The 22,376-nt window shown below is 41.6% G+C and overlaps 1 protein-coding gene across 2 annotated transcripts in view; it reads left to right on the top strand.

Moving 5' to 3' along the window:
- The window catches only part of NCOA6 (nuclear receptor coactivator 6), a 66,714-nt gene that overhangs the window by 29,344 nt on the left and 14,994 nt on the right, over positions 1-22,376 (top strand). For both annotated transcript variants that reach the window (XM_084853890.1, XM_084853891.1), the window contains 6 exons: positions 475-603; positions 1,238-2,053; positions 2,729-2,875; positions 3,639-4,758; positions 14,668-14,789; positions 17,613-20,597. In XM_084853890.1, coding sequence (XP_084710016.1) covers positions 475-603; positions 1,238-2,053; positions 2,729-2,875; positions 3,639-4,758; positions 14,668-14,789; positions 17,613-20,597 — 5,319 coding nt within the window. The remainder of the gene's footprint in view (positions 1-474; positions 604-1,237; positions 2,054-2,728; positions 2,876-3,638; positions 4,759-14,667; positions 14,790-17,612; positions 20,598-22,376) is intronic.

Below are 22,376 nucleotides of genomic sequence, written 5' to 3'. Positions count from 1 at the left end.
GTCAAATCAGTCCATCCTAAAGGAAATCAACCCTGACTGCTCATTGGAAGGACAGATACTGAAGCTGAAGCTCAAATATTTTGGCCACCTAATGCGAAGAGAAAACTCTCTGGAAAAGACCCTGATGCTGGGGAAGACTGAAGGCAAAAGGAGAAGGGGACGGCAGAGGATGAGATGGCTAGATAGCATCACCGATGCAATGAATATGAACTTGAGCACACTCTGGGAGATAGCGCAGGACAGGAAGGCCTGGCGTGCTATGGTCCATGGGGTCACGAAGAGTCGGACACGACTGAACGACTGAACAACAACAAATCCATGTAGATGTGTATTTTTGCCCCAAATCAAGCAACCAGGGTTTAGAATGTCTAAATTTCAGTACAGGGTTTAAGCTTTTCTCATTTTATATAGTGTCATATTTTGATATTGCAATGTGACAAACTGTGTCTTCGTACAATGTTATTATGTTTCTAGGGCTAATACGAATAAACAATCCTGCAACCATCATGATGCAGCAGAGTGGGAATGTATCATCATCTATGATGACAAGTACAGCTAACACAGAGATGCAACCTAGAACACCTCGTCCAACATCTCAGTCAGGTGCTAAACATAAAGCCTTCTAATTCTAAATGCCATTGCTTACTACTTTATCCAAGGGTCTCTGGAAATATTATATTTGTGTGACCTAAGGCTTATGCTTATTAATCTAGATTTAGATCCAAAGGTGTCTGGTTGAATGGAAAGGTACTTATGGTTATGCAAGGCAGCCCGGCTGAATTATTCAAATTTCCATGTCCCAATGACATCCCCACCCACCCAGATCTCATCCCATCCCATGGAGAGTCCCTCAATCCTCAGGAGTGGCTTCTGGGAAGTGTAAGGAGCTCTAATGTGAGGGGAAGGAGCCAAGAAAGCTCCATTGCGCAAGCAGAATTCTACTCTGGATCCAACCAACAGAATAAAGCATTTACCAACGCTGTTGTCTCCTTTTTGTTTTGTTTTTTAATGGAATGAGCCTCTAGTTTTTGGAATAGTTAAATATTCTTGCAGCTTTCATATTGTTGTTGACTATCTCACACACACCCCCGGTGAAATTTGGTTAAAACATATTGAATATTCTGGAGTGTGAGCATGAGAAAGCTTAAAATGGTGGGGATAAGATTTTCTCTTTTGCTACTTGTAGGAGTCCAGCTACATCTGCCCTTTCTTTTACTTCTGCATTTTGTTTTCATAGATGCAGTGGATCCGCTCTTATCAGGGCTAGCTATCCAACAGCAGAATCACCCATCTGGATCTGTAGTGCCTCAGCTCCATTCAGTGCAGCCAGCTCCTGTTAACAGGCAAATAAACCCAGCCAGTTTCCAGCAGATGCAGTCACAACAGCAACTGCAGCCACGCCCTCCTCAACAGCACCAGCAGCCACAACAGGGTATTCGCCCTTCATTTACAACCCCAGCTCAGGTTCCAGTTCCTCCTGGTTGGAACCAGGTGCCTTCTGGAACAGTTCAGCCTCCTCCATCCCAAGGAACAATGGGCACATTGACAGTTAACCAGGGTTGGAAAAAGGCCCCTTTGCCTGGACAAATGCAGCAGCAACTTCAAGCCAGACCATCTTTAGCAACGGTACAAACGCCTTCTCACCCTCCACCCCCATACCCTTTTGGAAGCCAACAAGCTTCTCAGGCACACACAAACTTTCCTCAGATGAACAACTCTGGCCAATTTACTGCTCCTCAGATGAAGAATCTTCAGGGAGGGCCCTCACGGGTCCCTACACCACTACAACAACCACACCTGACCAACAAGTCTCCTGCCTCCTCTCCCTCCTCCTTTCAGCAGGGATCTCCTGCATCTTCCCCTACAGTTAACCAGTCACAGCAGCAGATGGGACCAAGGCCTCCCCAGAATAATGCCCTCCCCCAGGGGTTTCAACAGCCTGTAAATTCTCCTGGCCGTAATCCTATGGTACAGCAGGGAAATGTACCTCCTAATTTCATGGTGATGCAACAGCAAAACCAGGGTCCACAGGGCTTACATCCTGGGCTAGGGGGTAAGTAATCCTGTTTATGAAAACATGTTTATGCCTAGTCTTTATAGCAGGCACATAGGTAATCCATATCCACTTAAATACAAAACTTGATGTTAATTCACTGCTAAAATCATAAAGTATTAAATAGTAGAATAGTATATGCCAGGAAGTTTCCTGGAAAAGTCATATATATTTTTATTTTACCCTGCTGTTCTTATAAAAGCATAGAGTTGGAAGAGATTCTTCATATCACCTAGTCCAATCCCCTCCTTTGAGACAAAATACCATAACTCTCTAATATGTATCCATGATAGAAGCCTGGCCAGCCTTTCCTTGAAATCTTCCAAGGGAGGAGATGCCACAACATCTTTAAGCTGCTTGTTCAATTACTGAAATAATTTTATCATTAGGAACTTTTACTAATGTTTCTTTTTATATCTCCTCTGCTGTAATATACATCTGTTGCTTTTGTATCTTACATTAATATGATGAACCAATTTTTTCTCTGATACTGAAAACCATTATCAAGACATTGCTAATCTTGTGTGTCTAAGCTGTGCCTATCTAGCCTCTCCTCTTATAACTTGCCTCCCAGGTGCCTTATCCTCCTAGCTTTCTTCTACATTGTTATTAATATAATGTGTCAGTCAATATTAATAAAGATGGCTTTAATGAATAAAATTATTTTCTGTCCAGGAATGCCCAAGCGTCTCCCACCTGGCTTTCCTGCAGGACAGGCAAATCAGAACTTCATGCAAAGTCAGGTACCTTCTACAGCACCAGGAACACCTGCAAATAGTGGAACCCCCCAATTGCAAACAAGTCAGAGTGTGCCACATACAGGTCTGTTAGTTGTATTTTGATGGATTACTTGTCTGTTTGCTATTTTATGGCAACTGACGACAGATGAAGATTCAGTGTTTGGCACGTGATTATATTTTATTAATAGTACTAATTTCTGTAGAACATAAACTGCTGTGTTAAATTATGCAGAACTGTCAGCCTCAAAAGTTATGTTTGGGAGGAAAGTGCAAGAAATTCTGTGCCATTTCAAAAATTGTCTGCTACCACTTGCTGTTACGGATTCCAGCAATAAACAGCCCTCTTAGCTGGAAATAGGTACAATATGGAACTAGGCCTTTGAGAGAAAGAAAAAGGAAAGGCCAGTTAGACCCTTTCCCACATTACACTGAAGGCTTTGTACCTTTATTTAGAAGACTGTCTTGAGAAGTATTTCTAAACTCTTATTTGCCTTTTGGTGAGAGATTCTAAAGACTTTTGTTTAATGATACTGAATGGCCATTAACATCTATGTAGTGCCCCCCCCCCCCCGATTCCTGTTCACTCATCTGTTACCTCTTAATTTTTCATGTACTGCTCATGTGTGGTTGGCAGAAATGTTAGAGAATCACTATTAGCAATAGTTGATATTTCAACCCTTCTTCTATCACATATTTTCAGATCCTGCTGTCACAAATACTGGATTTTTGAGTGTGTTGTGAATGTAAAACACATTGCATTTTTTTCTGAACTAGCTTACTAAGTAAAATGTGTTAATGCCAATTTACTTTACAATATTGTAACTTGAACTATATGCATTTTTAAGGTGGTCAAGGGAATGGTCCTCCCCAGAATCAGATGCAAGTTCAACATGGCCCATCAAATATGATGCAGACCAGTTTAATGGGACTTCATGGAAATATGAACAATCAGCAGACAGGCACCAGTGGAGTTCCACAAGTTAGCATGGGCAGCATGCAGGGACAGCCTCCACAAGGACCACAATCTCAGTTAATGGGGATGCATCAGCAAATAGTATCCTCCCAAGGACAGATGGTGAACATTCAGCCTCAGGGATCTCTAAATCCTCAAAACCAGATGATACTTTCTCGAGCTCAGCTTATGCCACAGGGCCAGATGATGGTAGCACCTCAAAACCAAAATCTTGGTCCATCACAACAAAGAATGACTCCACCCAAACAGATGATTCCCCAGCAAGGCCAGCAGATGATGGCTGCACATAATCAGATGATGGGACCCCAAAACCAGGTGTTACTGCAGCAGAATTCAATGATGGAGCAGATGATGACCAATCAGATGCAAGGAAATAAACAGCAGTTCAGTGCTCAAAGCCAGTCCAATGTTATGACGGGGCCAGCTCAATTAATGAGAGGACCAACACCCAATATGCAAGGAAATATGGTGCAGTTTGCAGGGCAGATGATGACACAGCAAGGCCCTGTGAACAGCAATCCTTCTCAGGTTATGGGGATTCAAGGACAAGTTCTGAGACCCGCAGGACCTAACCCTCATATGTCTCAGCAGCTGGGTGATACTACCAATACAACGAACAATGATGTGAACATGGCACAAATGCTACCTGATGTTTCCATGCAACAAGGAAACATGGTGCCGCCCCACTTGCAAGGGATGCAGGGAAACAGCAATACATCAGGGAGCCATTTTGCTGGACATGGGATGCCGTTCAATGCCCCTTTTAGCGGAGCCCAAAATGGGAATCAGATTTCCTGTGGACAAAACCCAGGTTTTCCTGTAAACAAAGATGTCACACTAACAAGCCCATTGTTGGTAAACTTGCTACAAAGTGATATATCTGCAGGACATTTTGGGGTGAACAGCAAACAGAACAATCAAAATGCCAATAAACCCAAGAAGAAAAAACCTCCAAGGAAGAAGAAAAATAATCAGCAAGTAGAACAAATTAAGTAGGTTTAACATTTTTGTTTCCTACACAGTTGATCAAAGTTTGTTTATTCAACTGAATGCAGCTTTGCATTTGGTAGCAATTATGTTAACTAAAGATTCTAAATTATAAAGCAATGGCAGTTTTGTGATTGACACCTCCATCCCATGCAGAGATAAAGAGAAGAGGATTAAAGAAGTAACTTTACCAACCATTTATGATGTGTTTGTGTTAGTTGTTAAGGTAAAACTCTAAATGCTGCCACTTTCCCGATAAGAAACTTTAGGGCTGATGTAGAAATCCAGACTATGGAATTTGCTACCACAAGATGTAGTGATGGCCACCAACTTGGGTGGCTTTAAAAGGGAGTAGACAGTCATGGAGGATAAGGCTATGAATAGCTACTACTCATGATGGCTCTATATTATCTGCCGTATCCGAGGCAGCATGCGTCTGTGTACCAGTTGCTGAGGAACACAAGTGGAGAGTCCTATTGCGCTCATGTCCTACTTGTGGATTTCCCACAGGCAGATAGTTGGGCAATGTGTGAACAGAATGTTGGACTATATAAGCTGTTGATCTGATTCAGCATGGCTCTTCTTCTGTTCGTAAGTTCTTAAAAGATTTGCAAGTAGCAACAGAAATGAATATTGAGGAGAGGCTTTTGGTCAAATTCTCAGCCACAATGAATGGCTGAAGAATACTTTCAAACATGTTCCCACTTAGTGTGTGTGCCACTACTGTGGATTTCAATGCAGTTTATAAGACAATGTGAGAGGATGGTTAGGGCTGGCTATAGGGATATGAGTATTTTGTATAGGGCTCATTGCTGCCAAAATGCGCCTAATGCTATTAGATCACAGCCACCTAGGACTCTCCCTTTATTCTGCTCCATGCGTGACACCTTAAGTACATACACCAGCTCTCCTTTTTTGCTTGTATATCATGGGTTTCATGCCATTTTTCCAGGCTAGAGTATATGCTTGTGCTGATAGATAATATGTAAAACCCCTTCTACTTGACCTGAAAATAATGGCTAGGCTGGGCCAGACCATCTGAAAGTAGCAGTTTCAATGAGAAGAGAGCTGGGTAAGAGGCTGTTAGTCCTGTTGACTGCTTGATGACACCTGCAGGATAAATGAAAGGACAAAATGACTGTTACTACAAGGTTAGAGCTATATAATAACAAAATGTCTAGACCTTAACACAAATTATAAAACTTTATTTTCAGTTGATTTTACACTCACTCTCTCGTTAGCATATGTTCAGCAGTGGCTTTGTACACCTATCTTGGTTAATAAATCCAATTCCAGCATCAAAAGCAATTCTATAACAGCATGTTCATTTTGTACGATGGGTTGGGTTGGCCAGACACTCTTCTTTGTGCGCTAGGGGATAGGAGTTGGTCTTGGAATTGTTCCACTTGCTTCTGCACAAAGGAATTACATTTTGTAGAGTTTACGCAAATTGCCTGATTTCCAAACAACTCATCTCCCAAAAGGAGTGGGAGTAAGAGGAAATTCGGCAAATCATGTATGTATCTGTACCAGCTGATACCTTGGTCACACTTGACTTCCTGCATGCAGTGGTAGGTAGGCCATCATTCTATAGCCTACTCCTCCACCTCATAACATGTATGAAATTGCTGGGCCTGGTCACTTTCAGAACCAACTCATTGACTTCCTTTAAAAAAGGGGGGGGGGTTTGTTCTTAGATGAAGACTTAAAAGTGTCTTGTATTGTAATGATTAACTCAAAGGGTCTCTCTACTTCCAAAGAAGTAATGATGATTAGATAGCTTCACTGAAATGGAAACTTACAGAAACACTTGATAAAATACGTAATAAAATGTTGATAGAAAATCCATCAGTCATTAAAAGTTGAGATATCATTAGATAAAACAGATTGTGAGAATATAATAGTATATTGTGGTGGATGACTTTATGAGAGACTAATAGGAAAATTCTGTTTTTATTATTATTTTGACTTGAAAGCAAAGCAGTGTTACGTATTTATATAAATGGTGTGATGGTCACATGGCTTTTTCATGGGTGAAAGTGAGCAGTGCATGGATCTTTAAAAATGCCCTTTAAGTGTACAAGGCCACATTATGTTCTTTGAAGTTTTGACAGTAGTCACATAAAAGAAACAACAGCTCCATTGATTTCAATGGGTCTGCTTTAAGTATACCTAAGTCTGGATCCAACCGTGTCTTGCTAAACCTTGATAGCAGTCATATAAGAGAGGCTAGTATTATTACCCCAGCTTTGTGAATAATCCCACAAAAGTGACTAGTCTGCATTTTTTAAGCTAAGACTAATAGTCTCTGCTAAGAGACTATACCATATGCTTCCATGAGGTCCATGGAGGGGAGGAAGCCCCCTCCTGCACAACCAGCATGGAAATGCAGGGTACCAGAGTCTTAGAAGACTAGTAAAGATATCCTCCTATCAAGTGGTGTAATGGAGAAATCTGTCCCTTCTTTGCTAGGCTGCTCCCTCACTAATGTGGAATACCTTGTTGCCTATGGCTGCTAGGTGAGTTGTTAAATACAAGGCTGTAGTACCCTCATTAGTGCAGCTAAGGATGAGAGAAAAGTACCTTGACCAAGGCTTGTCCCCAACTGTATGACATCAACACAACTTGAATGTACAAATACGGCACACGTTTCCTCAGCAAGCCTTCAGCGTAAGCCATTTTTTTAGTTGGGATCAAGAAAATGAATAAACTGAAGAGCGTGCATGGGGGAAGCTGCCTTTGTTATGCAGGGAACTTGTATTTTGTAAAATCTATCTATGGAACTAATTGCCTTACTGTTCTCTGAAAATTTTAAGGAGAAACATCTGATGCATTGGTCCGAATTGCTCCTATTGCATAGTATGGTTAGGACTCACACCCATTAGACCAGGTGTGGGCAGCCTTTCTTCTGTTAAGGGCCACATTCCTTCAGAGGAAATCTGTCAGAGGGCTGCATGCTGATGCTGGACAAGGCTGAAGCTAGTGGTGGGTGGGGCCAGAGTGAAAAATGGATAGGCCACCTCTTTACTCTTTCTGCCACAGCTATTTCTGTTTTTCTCTTTCTGATACCCCATTTTCTCTCACCTTCTCCCTGTTTTCTCCTTCCTTGCCCAGTTGGCTGCCAGGAGAGGGTCAGATCGCTTTTGCCAGAGTGAACTGATTGCTAGCAGAGGGCTTTTGAAATTAGGCCAAGAGCTGCATGCAGCCCTAAGGCTGCAGGTTGTCCACTCCTGCAGTAGACCTTTATAGCCTTATGATTACACTTCAGCAGTGGGAGGAGCCATGCTCTGTTTTTGCAGGTGCTGCACCAGATAGAAGATATCAGCTGTATGTGTTATATAGCCATGCTAAGCGCTGTTAAGATATTGAATGCCAGTAAGCCTATGTACGTGCCTCCCGTATCTCCATTCAGCCCATCCCCTCTGCTTGGTCAAGCAATGCAAGCTTGGAGCTCGCGTTCCTTGACTAAATGGGAAGGATAGATATGAGCCTCCCAGTATGGAAGTATATGTGTGTAACATCCTGGCACGCTGGAGTCCCGCTATATGCAGATGCTTTGCCCATGGTGTACTGCAAGGGTGGGCAGAAGGTAGGTTGGGATCTACTGGAAGATTTCTGAGTGATCTTGGAATAGTTTGGCAAGGATTTCTGACTCTCAGTTGTCTAACAATAGCAACAAAAAGGTTTTTTTTCCTAAACTAGGTTGCTAAAAAACCAAGGGTGGATTTTTGTGAGAAGAGACTTGTGAGCTTGGTTCTGGTACTGATCAGAAACTCCCGTGTTGAGCTTCCGCTTAGAATCACCCTGTTCCTTAATTCTTAGCATATTCTGCCTACCTGCACCACTATTTTGCACCTTACTCCAGTTCATAGACTAGAGTCAAAAACAAGGTAGATCTTTCAAACCTGAAGTCTTCCCACTCCTGGCGTACTGGACAGATCCCACGATAAACAATTGTAAAATTAAAAATGCAATTTCCTGAAATCAAGTTCATATAATCGATCGTCAGTATGTCATGTTACAAATCTCCTGGCTTGTTTCTGCATTGATATCCTGTTGCTGATATGCTGTATCATCTGTAGTATAATGGTATAAGTTCTTATATATAAAGGTGTTTCTGTTTGGATAGAAATGCGAAAATAGCTATTGAGCTTTACATTAGTCCTTAGGAAACTTGATTAAAATAACGTAGCAAAAAACTGAACTGGACAAATTGGCTCAGTCTATGAAATACTAATCCAAGGGAAAACTCTGGGTCAAGGGACTCAGTTTGAAATGATTAAATAATTTGAAGAGCAATAATCTAGTGCAGACATGTGATTGTAGAAGGTAAGAGTTGCAGTTGGAGTGAGAAAGTTCCAGAGTGATTTCTCCTTCCATTTGAGACTTTCACACAGTCCGTTTCTTGTGTTGGCATCATTGCCTTGACCAAGATACCTTATTCCCCATACTTGAAAGTTAACATTCTGGGTCTTTAACTCTGCTTCCATATTTTCTTTGTTCACGGGAATCAGCTTCGGTGTTTATCCTCAATTTGTGCATCTCTATGCAAATACAGGTAATGGTGACAGTAGGTGCCTCATAGGTGTGTTTGATGAAGCTTATTGTATTGGTTTGCTTTTATTGGTACATGAATGTTTCCATGAAACAGCCAGTTTCACAATATTAGAACAATTATAAAGGTTAAATGTTTCTTTTTCAACAGAAGTGTAATCGGAATGGGAAAAGAGTTGGAGAGCACTTTTCTAAGCTTTTAGGGCAAACACGCACATGTGTTCTGGGTTTTGGAGAGAGTAGCATAGAGCCTGCTAGTGACATAAAAATATAGTTGCTTGGAGCAAAGAAATCTCTCCCATCAACACCAGCGCAACTACTATATTGGCTTAGATTAAAATACTGATGTGTTGGATCCAGTTATTCACACTTGGGTCCTGTGGAAGTCAGTGTGAGACGTTATTCATGACTAACTTAAGTCGCATTGAAATCACTGGGACCCATATGTGACTAACTTACTCTGCATCTTACCCTGATATAAATCAATAAATGTAATGTTGACGGTGAAGCAGAGTGAAATATCACTGAAATAAAGAAGCAATATTGCTATGCCTTCCATTACCACACATTTATATAGATATACACACGCAACACTACCAGCTATGCCTCCTATACCCACTCTCGTACTGGATGTTAGCCTAGAATCAGTTCTACAGTTCTGCTCTTCTGAGAGTAGCAGCTGAGAGGGAGACAACAAAGAATCAGAGAGTGACCCAAAGAAGATCTGAGCAAGGAAAAAAGAGGTCATAAACATGAATAAAGTCCAATTTACACGCTTCGTTCTGAATTCAGTAATTTGGCCCCCCCTCTCCCCAGCTGAAATTTCTTAGTAATGATTTTGGTGGTGGTAGGAAGAGAGGTTGTGCCAAATAACAGCAGAAGAGTTTCTGAAAATTCTCTGTTCATAATGTTTTGTACATGAACTGGAGATGGTACAGAATCTTTATTTCAATCATTAGAGTTCTTACCACATCACAACAACATAAAGTTTAAATTATTTTTTACATTTTAAAACATTATTTTTGTTATTTATTTATTGCATTCATATCCCACCTTTCCTCTTGCAAGGAACCCAAGTTGGCTTACATTATCCTCCTCCTCTCCATTTTATCCTCACAACAGTCCTGTGAGGGAGGTTGGGCTGAAAGTCTGTGACTGGCCCAAAGTCACCCAATGAGCTTCCATGGCTGAGTGGGGATTAGAACCCAGGTCTCCTGGCGTCCAGTCCAACACTCTCACCACTACACCACACTGGCTCTCATTATTTTGAAGCACATGCTCCCCCCCCCCACTGTTCCTTTAAATTTTCCTAAGACATCAATTTAATTTAGATAGGGAGAAGCTACCAGAACAGCACTGTTCTGTTCATGTGTAGGATGCTATAATTTCAGTTACGGTGAACGTGATACAGACATGTACTTAAAAGTAAAGGGAAGGTGTCCTAAGGAAGTTATTAAGTAGAGAAAAAGCAAAGATAGCTGTGATGCTTCATTAGTAAAAAAAAAAAAAATCCAAGTTAGCCAATACTTTATTAGGAATTACCAAAATGCAACAAGATTGTGCAAGCATTCAAGTTCTCCAGAACTCTTCATCAGGCTAGATGGCATAAGATAGGGGAAGAATCAGAAAATTTCAAAAATTTTCCAAGATGTTGTGGCTGTGAGGTCTGCAGTGTATACACTCAGTTTCAAAAGGGTAATTGCAAACTGAATGAGTCACTGGTAGGGAATGCAGGTACTGGATAACACCTAGCATTCTGGGTCAAAGAAGCAATGGCTGACCCTTATTTCTGAAAAGATCTGAGTTATAGGCATACAAATGGAAGAGAAATGTCTCAAGATAATGAAACATTTTATTTCATGGACTAAAAAAGTCCAACGCGTTTCTGTCTATTTTTCATTTAAGGCCACCTTCAAGAAGCTGTAACATAATACAAGATAACACATTACTAAAACAGCATAGAATTTCACCACTAAGGAACAAAACATTTAAATCAATGCACACTGCAGATAGGCCTGTGTATACTTATAAAATAAAAAAAAAAACCTCTGCAGAAATTCCTGTAATAATGTCTCCTAGAATTCACTGGTGACTTGGAAATGTGTTCAGAAGGCTGTAGTTTTTATTCTATCTGTTAAGAGAAGTTTGATATATCTCAGGAACACAAGAACAATTAGCTCAAGGACCCTCATATCTGGACAGGACTGTCAGGTTTAAATCATACGAAGTTATATCCGATCAATTCATGTAGGACTAGTTATAGAGGCTTCTTACATCGATCATCCCATGTTGCATCACACAATATAGGGATACCGTGCTGCTCATTGAAGGCAGGAGCCACTCAATTTTGTTCTTTATTGCTTGGGGGCATTCACATTCGGTTATGTCCAGTGGTAAAGTTAGGACTTAATCGTCTTATGGGGGAACTCTTTAGATGGTAATGTGTATTACTTCACTTCAAAATGTGGTAAGTCAGACCTGCTACATTTGGGGGTCCTTCTGCTGAGTGGAGCCCTGGATGTCTGCTCCAGCATCCTCCCCTGAGTGGACCACTGATTTATATCTTAGCTACAGTTTAATGTGTCTTTTTTAGTGGATAAGGCAGTGGGGGAGAATCGAGAGACAAGGATTCCAACTGCATTTGGGTTGTATCCAATGTTAGTCCTGCTTAGACCCATTGAAAAGGAATATAACTTAAGCTGAACTAACATGTAATGCTACCCTTTGTTTGCCATTTTGTCTGACAACTCATGTAATTCACAATGGGATAAATCCAGTTTTACTTTTGGAAGCACTTCTTTATGATTCCTCTGTGTGGCTTGTAGTAGTAATTCGTGTTGAGTTTTGGAACCAGGTTGTGTCTATCATGCAGGAGCAGGGATCACTTTGCTCATCTTTTCCTTTGTGTTTCAGGGATGCATAACTATTAAAGGCAATAAAGGATGTGTCTTTCCTGGTTCTTGAGATTTAGGGCTTCTCCACATAGGGCTTTTATCCTCCAAATGAGATTGGCTACTCAAGGAAGTTTGCAGGCCCTTTACATGACATCATCAACTTCCAGCACCTCTCCCATTTCTGACCACTTGGAACTGAAATAATGAGCTAATAAAAAGAACCGTTTTGAATCGGTTTGAATTTATCCGTATAAAGAGGAAGTGGCACTATAACAACAGCACCGTCTAGTGGCTCTATAATGAAACATATAGAACATGCAAATAAAGGCGAAAAGTGCAGGGGAAGCGCATGTAAAGGATCAAGCTTAATCCCACAAAGAATCTGGAAGCAGAAGCCCTAGTAAAATTGTGGGATAAAAAGCCTCTTTGTGGAGATGCCCTAAGTCTAGAGCCGCAGAGCTTCCTTGATAAAGCAATTTTCCTAGATTTTTTTTTTAGCTAGGGTAATTATTCCCTCAGTATGAAATGAGCTGGGGGGGGGGGGGCACGACATTGCAGAGGAATAGTTTTCTTTCTTTCTCTTATATTTCTATACTGCCCAGTAGCTAGCTAGCTTGCTTGCTTTCTATACTGCCCAGTAGCCAAAGCTCTCTAGTTGGTTCACAAAAATTAAAACCATAATATACAACATGATAAAAAGCCTGGTTCGGATGACATGCTGGGCTCCTTGGGGGTTCTTTAACCCACAATGTGTTGTGACACATGCCGGAAAACATTTTGAATAACTGAGAGTTATGCAAAGGTTGGTTAACCCTCAAATAACCCTTGGTGGCCAGGTTCACATGACATGGCAATCCCTGAGCGGAGGTTGCATATTCAAAATGATGCCCAGCATGCACCAGGCTCACTGGGTTAAACAACATCCAATGAGGCCGGCATATTGTGCAAACCAGGTCAATATAAAACCTTTAAAAGTATAAAACATAATTAAACCAATGTGAAAACCAGAGTAGAAGCCAGAAATAAATTTTGATTAAAGTGAACAGGAAGCTTGGTGGTGAGTGGTGAGGAATTCTCAAACCTCACCCTTCCTCTTGATCAAAAGCCATATCAGTGATTCTATCTTTCTTGCTTTTAAAGTCTAATCAGGGAAAACCAATGTCATCCCATGCAGACCATATCGCGCTGGATCAGAAACTGTATTGCTTTAGCAAACAAGGCAGCAGACCATCACCTTATACTATAAGGCTTACCGTTGTTCTAGCATAGCTTTTATTACTTTGCTACTGAATCTAAAAATAATGGTTTTATATGTTCTATGGCCCTTGGAAGGAAGAGCCACCACTTTGTGGATAGAGCAGTCTTCAACCTGGTGCCCTGCAGATGTGCTGGACTACAACTCCCATCATCAGTCAGCATGGGCAGTGGCACAGTGCTTTCCATATGTAAGGTGTCAGGTTCGGTACTTGGCATCTCCTCTTAAAGAGTTCTGGATAGCAGGGGCTAGAGAAGATCCCTACAGAGATGGTGGAAAGTTGCTGACTCAGTAGAGCCGGGGTAGACAACCCAGTGCCCTACAGATGTTTTGGGCTACAACTCCTATCAGCCCCAGCCAGCATGGGCAAAGGTTAGGGGTTATGGAAATTGTAATCCAAAACGTCTATTGTACACCAGGTTGCCTAACCCTGCAGTAGACTATAGTAGCCTAGGTGGAACATTTTCTGACTCCATATAACTATAAGCACTGTGATCCTAGCATGAAATCCAGAGCTCTCCTTCAGTATGTTTTTTGGTAACCAAAGATTTCCTACTTGTCCCTCACCACAACTGAATGCTCTCAAAGATTATCAGCTTTCAGTAATTTTCATTTGATGTAATGTGTAATGCCCTCTTACCTGCTGCAGGTGATAGATACTCATGAGCCTGAAAAGCTGCAGGACTATGGCTGCAATCTTAAGCACACTTACTATAGAGTAGGCACCATAGAACATGGTGGATCTTGCTTCTGAGTAAACATGTATAGGATTATGGCATATGCTACATTATAATTCTCTTGATTTGATCTGAAATGGGATAACTATAACCAGATAGAACAGACTACCATCAACGCTTGAGGGTGGAGTGTCACCCTGAATAAAAACTATTGCAAGGTGAATAACCTGTCCTTCTTGCTTCTCACCTTAATCCAGCTTTTTGGGATATAAGCCTGCAATTTTTCACCTTCTTAATGTTGGTTAAACTAATTTAATGAACAGAATAAGTCATACCCAAGGTTATTAGTACCACTTCTAGCCAAGAGTGATTGTTCTTTTGCACATAACAAGCAGCTGACTACAATATTGAAATATAACATAAGGTGAATAAACTGCATGTAGTATGCTTTCCTCATTATGAAGTTTAATAAATTTCAGCCATTTTTAAAGAAGTACTATATTAACTTTAATGATAACATATTCTTGTCTTTAGTGCTTCAGAACCACGCCCAGCAGGCTTGGAAGAGACAGATCAGCCATCATTGCCAGGAGAACAAGGAATAAATTTGGATAACACTGGACATAAGATTTCAGACTTCACAAACAGGCCACCAGGTGATAAATATACTTTTATGATATTTGTTGTTGTTGTTGTTGTTCAGTCGTTAAGTCGTGTCCGACTCTTCGTGACCCCATGGCCCATAGCACGCCAGGCCTTCCTGTCCTCCGCTCTTTCCCGGAGTGTGCTCAAATTCATATTCATTGCATCAGTGATGCTATCCAGCCATCTCATCCTCTGCCGTCCCCTTCTGCTTTTGCCTTCAATCTTTCCCAGCATCAGGATCTTTTCCAGAGAGTTTTCTCTTCGCATTAGGTGGCCACATTATTTGAGCTTCAGCTTCAGTATCTGTCCTTCCAATGAGCACTCAGGGTTGATTTCCTTTAGGATGGACTGATTTGACCTCCTTGCAGTCCAGGGGACTCGTAAGAGCCTTCTCCAGACATTGCAGGATGCACCATCACTAATAGCAGCATGCCTACTAATTCTTTAATGTGCTGTGGCCTTGAGTCAGTATGATGATCATACTGTGCCAAAATTCCATTTCAAATGGATGCTTTCCCGTCATATATTGTTCCCACCGCCAAGATTTATACTTAACATGCAACTGTACCATTGCTTATACTTTGCTTTCTGTTCTTGCTTTATTCCACTGTAATCCATATTCTACCAGTGGGTTCTGACAAGTTGTGTGTCAGAAGTTATACCAACTTCTATGGCTGGTACTTCTCTAAAAAAATAAATAAAATAAAAATAGAACTCTTAAACAATCCTTCTAGTTGCAGTTGATTATAAAACATAAGTTCTGAAAATTCTAAGAATAACTCTACTCTTCAGATCAGACCAACAGGACATTTATGTCGGCATCCTATTTCAAACAATGGGCAGCCACTTGCTCCCAGAACATCCACAAGCAGTGCACAAAGGCAACAGCCCTTCACCACTGTGTGCCCCCACCCCATCAACTGGTACTTGGAGGCCTATTGTTTCTGAACCTGGAGGTTCCACTTGTATATCATGGCTAATAGTGGTTGATACATCTGTTCTCCAAATTACATATTTCTGTCTTTATGACCAACATTCATTTATCAATCTGGAGGCTACCCATTTCTGTGAATCTAATTCCCTTTTTAAATATAAGCCAATATATAAGCCAATATATATTGGCTTATATATTGCCAATAGGCATATAAGCCAATAGGCATCAGTACATCTTGTGACAACAAATTCCATAAGTCTTTTTCTGCACCTTTTCCAGCTCTACAATATCCTTTTAAAAACAGGGCAGCCAAAACTGTACACAGTACATTCTTAATGTAGCTGCACCATGGATGCACCAACATTATAATACTGGTCAGTTTATATTCAGTCCCTTTAAATTAATTCCTAGCATGAAATTTGCCTCTTTTGCTGCTGCTGTGGACTACATTGATGTTTGTCATTGAGCTATCCACTTGGACTCCAGCTCTCTTTCCTAGTTAGTTCCTGATAATTTGGAACCCGTTAATAAATATGTGAACTTAAGTGAAGTTTTTCCTGATCATGCATCAATTTACACATCATCATCATCATCATCAAAATTTCTTAGATATCTTTCTCAAAAAAGAAAAAGAAAAAAAAAGATTCAATGTTACTTACAAAAGAAATAAAACAAACTTTAAAACAGCTACAAAATTATCCATTAAAATACAGCTACCCCATAAAACAACTAAAATATCAACGGCAATCATAAACAATTCAACTGATGCATTAAATAGCCCATCATATGCATCAAATGCCTGGGAATAGAGGAAAATCTTAACATGGCATCAAAGGATGACAATGTTGATACCAGTCCGGTCTTGCTGTGGAGAGCATTCCACAATCGGGGCTACCACCAAAAAGGCCCTCTCCCTTGTTGCCATCCTCCAAACTTACCTTGTGGGAGACACTCTGAAGTGAGCCTCAGAAGTTGTTTGTAGGGGACGGGTAGGTTAATACTGGGAACTATACTTCATCATGTATTGCAATCCCCAGTCATATAAAGCTTTATAGGTTAAAACCAGCGCCTTCAATTGGGCTCAGAAATGTATAGGCAGCCAGCATAAGTGGGCCAGAATCGGTGTTATATGCTCAGACTTTATGGTCCCCATTATCAATTTGGCCACTGCATTTTGCACAAGCTGCAGTTTTCAAATTGTTTTCAGAGCCAGCCCCACATAGAGCGCATTGCAGTAATCTAAGCTGGAGGTTACTAGAGCATAGACTGCTGAAGCTAGATTACTCCTGTCCAGATAGTGGCATAGCTGGGCCACTAGCCAAAGCTTGTAGAAGGCACGCTATACCACTGAGACCACGTGAGCCTTAAGAGGCAGTGATGGTTCCAGGAGAAGCCTCAAACTACTAAGCTGCTACTTCAAGGGAAGTGCAGCCCCATCCAGAAGAGGCTGAGCACCATTCATCCAGTCAGAAGAGCATTATTTGCCATTTTGTTGCCCATTCACCCAATTTGGTGGGATTATTTTGGAGTTCTTTGCAGTCTGCTTGGAATTTTTCCATCCTAAACAATCCTGGTATAGTCTGCAAATGTGCTTATCTTACCATTCACCTTTTTACTCCAAATAATTTAAATATCACCAGCCTTAATGCAAAGCTTGGCCTGGGGAGGGGGGGGAGCTCTGCTTACTTCTTTCCACTATAAGAACTGCCCATTTACACCTAGAGCTCTGCTTTCTGTTCTTTAACAGTTATCTTTTCCTATTACACTAATAGGCCTGTAACCTCTTGGTCCTACCACCAGCACCCATAATCCCTGTTTAAGCTGTTATATCCTCTTAGAAAGGGGGGCAGTTTTAGTGACAGGTTGCATATTTCTGATCAAGGAATGTTTGTCTCTGTAGGTTTCCCAGCCCAGCCAATGGAACAAAGATCCCTTCAACAAATACCACCTCAGCTTTTGCAACATGGGCAGCAGCAGCAGCAACCACCACCACCACCACCCACACCTCAACAGACACAGACGCAGCAGCAGCAGCAGCAGCAGCAGCAGCAACAAATGATGATGATGCTTATGATGCAACAGGATCCTAAATCTGTTAGGCTTCCTGTTTCCCAAGGTGTCCATCAGCCTAGAGGCCCTCTGAATGTAGAGACCCAAAGAATGCCAATGCAACAGGGGGGCAACATGTCAGTGATGGTTAGTCTGCAAGGTCCTGGTTCAGTGCCTCCCTCTCCCGACAAGCCAAGAATTCCAATGCCAAGCAATCCTGCTGTGGTAAACAGTGTGCGAAAGATGGTGTACACAGATAATGCACAGAATCCTACTAGCTCTCCCTTGGGAGAAGTTTCATCAGTGCCCTCTGTTTCAGAAGGAAATGGCCCTGAAGTCCCTCCAGCATCAGGGCCTCAAAATAATATACCATCTCATTTAATAGTTTCACAGAACCAGCTTATGATGGGCGGGCCAAAACCCGGACCTTCTCCAATGTCAGCTCCCCAAGGTGCAAGCCCTCAACAGCAGTCTAATTCTCTTCCTGGCCCTCACTCACACCATTTTCAAAATGTTGCTACCACATCACAAACATCCAGGCCCAAAACACCAAACAGGGCAAGTCCAAGACCATACTATCCTCAGACTCCCAATAATCGTCCACCAAGCACAGAGCCATCAGAAATCAGTTTATCTCCAGAGAGGCTCAATGCTTCTATTGCGGGTCTCTTTCCTCCTCAGATTAATATTCCTTTGCCTCCTAGGCCTAGTCTTAATAGAGGGTTTGATCAGCAGGGTCTTAATCCCACCACCTTGAAGGCCATTGGGCAAGCACCCTCAAATCTCACAATGAACAGCCAGTCAAGTTTTGTCTCCCCGCAGACACATAAGTTGGACCCTATGACTATTAATTCAGGAAAGCAAACTAATCCTGGTGTGGCAAAGCGAGCCAGTCCAAGTAATAGTAGAAGGTCCAGTCCAGGATCCAGTAGGAAAACAACACCAAGCCCTGGGAGGCAAAACTCAAAAGCAGCCAAGTTGGCTTTGACATCTCAGCAAAATTCAGCACTCATGCAGAACATGGACTTACAGAGAAGTATGATGGTTGGTCCGCCTTCTTTGCAAACACCTCTGCCTGGTAGTTTTCAGAATAATGGTATGTTAACTGCTCAGAACCCTGCAATCCCCATGTCTGGTATTATGACTGGTATTCCTGAGGATAACAAAGAAAGCTTCAGTGTCCCTCAAGACAGCGCATGCCAGAATATGCAGGTTGTTCCAGTGAACAAAGATCAGCACAACATTGAGCTGAAAGGTGTTCCCAGCCAAGAAATCAAAATATTGGTTCATGAAGAACAGCAGAAAAGAGACATCCCTCCTATAGAAACCAGCAAACTTCCCAGTCTGGAAGAAAGCAACGCTATTATATCTCCAGCTATGCGGGAGGCACCAACATCCTTAAGTCAACTTCTTGACAATTCTGGAGCTCCTAATGTTACCATCAAGCCTTCTGGTGTCCCTGGCCTTGAAGTGCCTCCAACAGTGACTTGTGCAGATGAATTTAAAAAGGTTTCTGCCATTCCTCCTCCACAACAAGATCCTTCTTCTAGCAAAGATCCTGTTCGTGCCCTAAGTTTACCTCCAAATCCTGAAGCCTCTCAAGTGCAACAAGACCTGGGAGATAGAAATTCAAATGTTTCTCAGAACATGTCTCCAGTAGTACAGAGGACTGTTAGTTCTTCTTCTATTTCAACGTCACTCCCGCCCAATCAGATAACAGTATTTGTAACATCCAACCCCATTACATCATCATCCAACACATCAGCATCATTGCCCTCTCATTTACAGCCCACCTTAATGCCTACTGTTGTCACCATGCCTAATGTGGGTAATAAAGTTCTGGCTTCTGAAGGACAGACAGCAGTTCAGTCCAATGCACGGCCTCAGTTCATTACTCCAGTTTTTATAAATTCATCCTCAATAATTCAGGTTATGAAAGGATCTCAGCCAAGTACAATCCCTGCAACCCCAATGACTTCTAGCTCTAATTTAATACCACAGCCTGTTGCAGTTGTTGGTCCTTTGCATTTACCCCAGAATATAAAGTTCTCGTCGGGGCCTGCTCCTCCTTGCCCATCATCTAATACTCCTGTCTCAAGTATGTCAACAAGCCGGTCACTGGTTATTAATTCACTGGCAACTCCTATTCAGCTTCCTTCTCCCTCATCAGCAGTTCCTTCAAGCGCTTCTTCACTTCCTTCCATTCAGCAAGTCAAAGATTTTAACTCAGAGGAGATGAGTTCTCAGACATGTGTCTTTGTTGATCCATGTGCTGAAGCAACCTCACAGCCTGGAGCTGTGGTTTCCCCACCTTGTCCCCATAGCCCTGGATCTTCCATCAACAGACGAAGTCCAGTTTCATCTACGAAGGGGAAGGGGAAGGTGGACCGAATTGGTCAGTTTTTGCTGACAAAAGCATGCAAGAAAGTAACAGATTCCCTTGAGAAAGGGGAAGAACAATATGTTGTGGAGGGAGAAGTAGAAGGTCAGGAACAAGATATTTCAATCTCTAACAGTCTGGAAATGGAGCAGTTACCTGTAGAACTAGAAGACAATGCTATGGCATCTCCAGTCCCCTCTCTTTTGAAACAAAGCACTTCTGGGACTGGCCATTTAAATGCTAGTACTACTGCTACTGTTTCTGCATCTCTAAGCTTACCAGGCAGCACTCCTTCCACCAATGTACTCTCAGTAGTAACCACTCCAGTGATCTCTGACATCATATCCTCAATTCCAAGTACTAATGGTAACCCTGGTTGTTTATCAGCAGAGCAGGTTGGGATTGGACCAGAGGATGAGAAAGCAGAAGCCCTCCATGAATTATCACAGAACATGGGTATGTACTCTTTTAAGTGTTTGGTGCGGTTTCAAGTTTCCTTCCATCAAGAAACAGAAATGCATCTGAAGAATATGCAATATTCTGTCTCTTAGGAGTATGAATTAGAGATGGGTTGGGGAGGGGGCACCGTGTGTGTGTGTGTTTGAGGCCTGACACGGTACAATTGGAAACTTTGGGGAAACTGGTATGTTGTCTGGAGGACCTCTTATGAAAGATTTACTTTTAGATATTGACCTGGTTTGCACATAACAGCCTGGAGTGTGGGTTGAATATGGGTTGTTGCTGAACCGTGGGTTGTTGCTGAACCGTTGGTTGTCCTTATGTGCGAAATCTGCACTATGGTTTAACTATGGGTTAATCACAAACAACCCAGAGTTTACAACCCAACAACAAACCATGGGTTCTCGTCCTGGGTTGTTTGTGGTTAAAAACCCATAGTTAAACCATAGTGCAATGTTTGCATGTATTTATTTATTTCATTTCTATACCACCCAATAGCTGAAACTCTTTGGGCTGTATGTAACAGCAACCCATGATTCAACAGCAACCCATGATTCAACAGCAACCCACGATTCAACGCCAACTCATATTCAACCCATATTCTGGGTTATCAATATGTATGAAGTGTAACTTCATAAGTGTAACTTATGTGTACTAAGTGTAACTAAGTGTAACTATAATGCTTAAAACACTGCTTTAAAAGTATTTCAGTCCATCTGCTGCAAATGTTTCTGATAAAAGATTTAGAGCTATTAATATTAGTGATGATAGCCACAGAACAGCATTTGACTGGATTATTAAATAATTATCACTGTTAGAATGATGTTGTGAAAAGTACTTTCAAGTGCTTTGGAATACAGAACATTTGCAGGTATTTGAGAGTCTGCCCAGGATATTGCACCTGCTGAATGGTAGAAAGGCTTTTATATTACACAGCCTCTGACTCTTCTTGTTTCCCACCTGCCTCAGATCCCTCTATCCTCTGCATCAAGTGAAGTAGAGTGATGAATGTTTTGAAATACATACAGTTGAGGAATGAATAAAGTAACATATGAAATGAGTTAAGGTTTTTCAGTTAGTGCAAATGTCCCATTTTCTGAAGTCCATGAAGCTCAAAGTGAAAGTTTAGTATCAAAAGTGATGGATCTCTCAGACACTGGCCCATTTCATATATCACAGTAAACCATGGGTTAGTTTTATGGAAACAAGCATGCACAAGCTTTGAGTTTGATACTCCTCCTTCCTCTCAAGGAAGAGACTGAATGATTCCATTTTCAGTTTAGAATTAACCCTAGTTCCCTGTGACATCTGAAATTGAGGAACTGTGTTTTGTTTGAACTCCTTAGTTTAAACAAACCAGGATCAAACCACAGTTTAATGTTTTGGTTTGTTATTTAACCACATTTAACACAAACAACAGTTCCTCAAGTTTGGACGTTGGGGAGAACTGTGGTTAGTTCTAAAGCTTTTGACCTTGCCATTTTCATCCATTCCCTCTGCACTCCCTGTGCCCTCAAAAAATCTGCTCTAGAGAGTTGGGTTACCTTCTATCCCAACTCTGTGCCACCTTTCAATAGCATGAAGGATGGCACAGGACAATGAAAATTGCTCCTTTTCTCCTCCCACCTTACCACTGGCAGGGGCCTCTACTGGATCAAAGACTTTTCCATGTACAGAAGGAACCCTTTCTTTTATAGAAGGGCAACTCATTACATTTTTATCATTTTCTCTAAAAATAAATGTCTTCGTTTTTTTTCTACCTGGTAACACTGAAGT

Source organism: Heloderma suspectum, chromosome 4 (assembly GCF_057233095.1).
Source record: "Heloderma suspectum isolate Gila_16-S chromosome 4, 16-S_ref, whole genome shotgun sequence".
Taxonomy (NCBI): domain Eukaryota; kingdom Metazoa; phylum Chordata; class Lepidosauria; order Squamata; family Helodermatidae; genus Heloderma; species Heloderma suspectum.
This window is presented reverse-complemented; position numbering and strand designations above follow the sequence as displayed.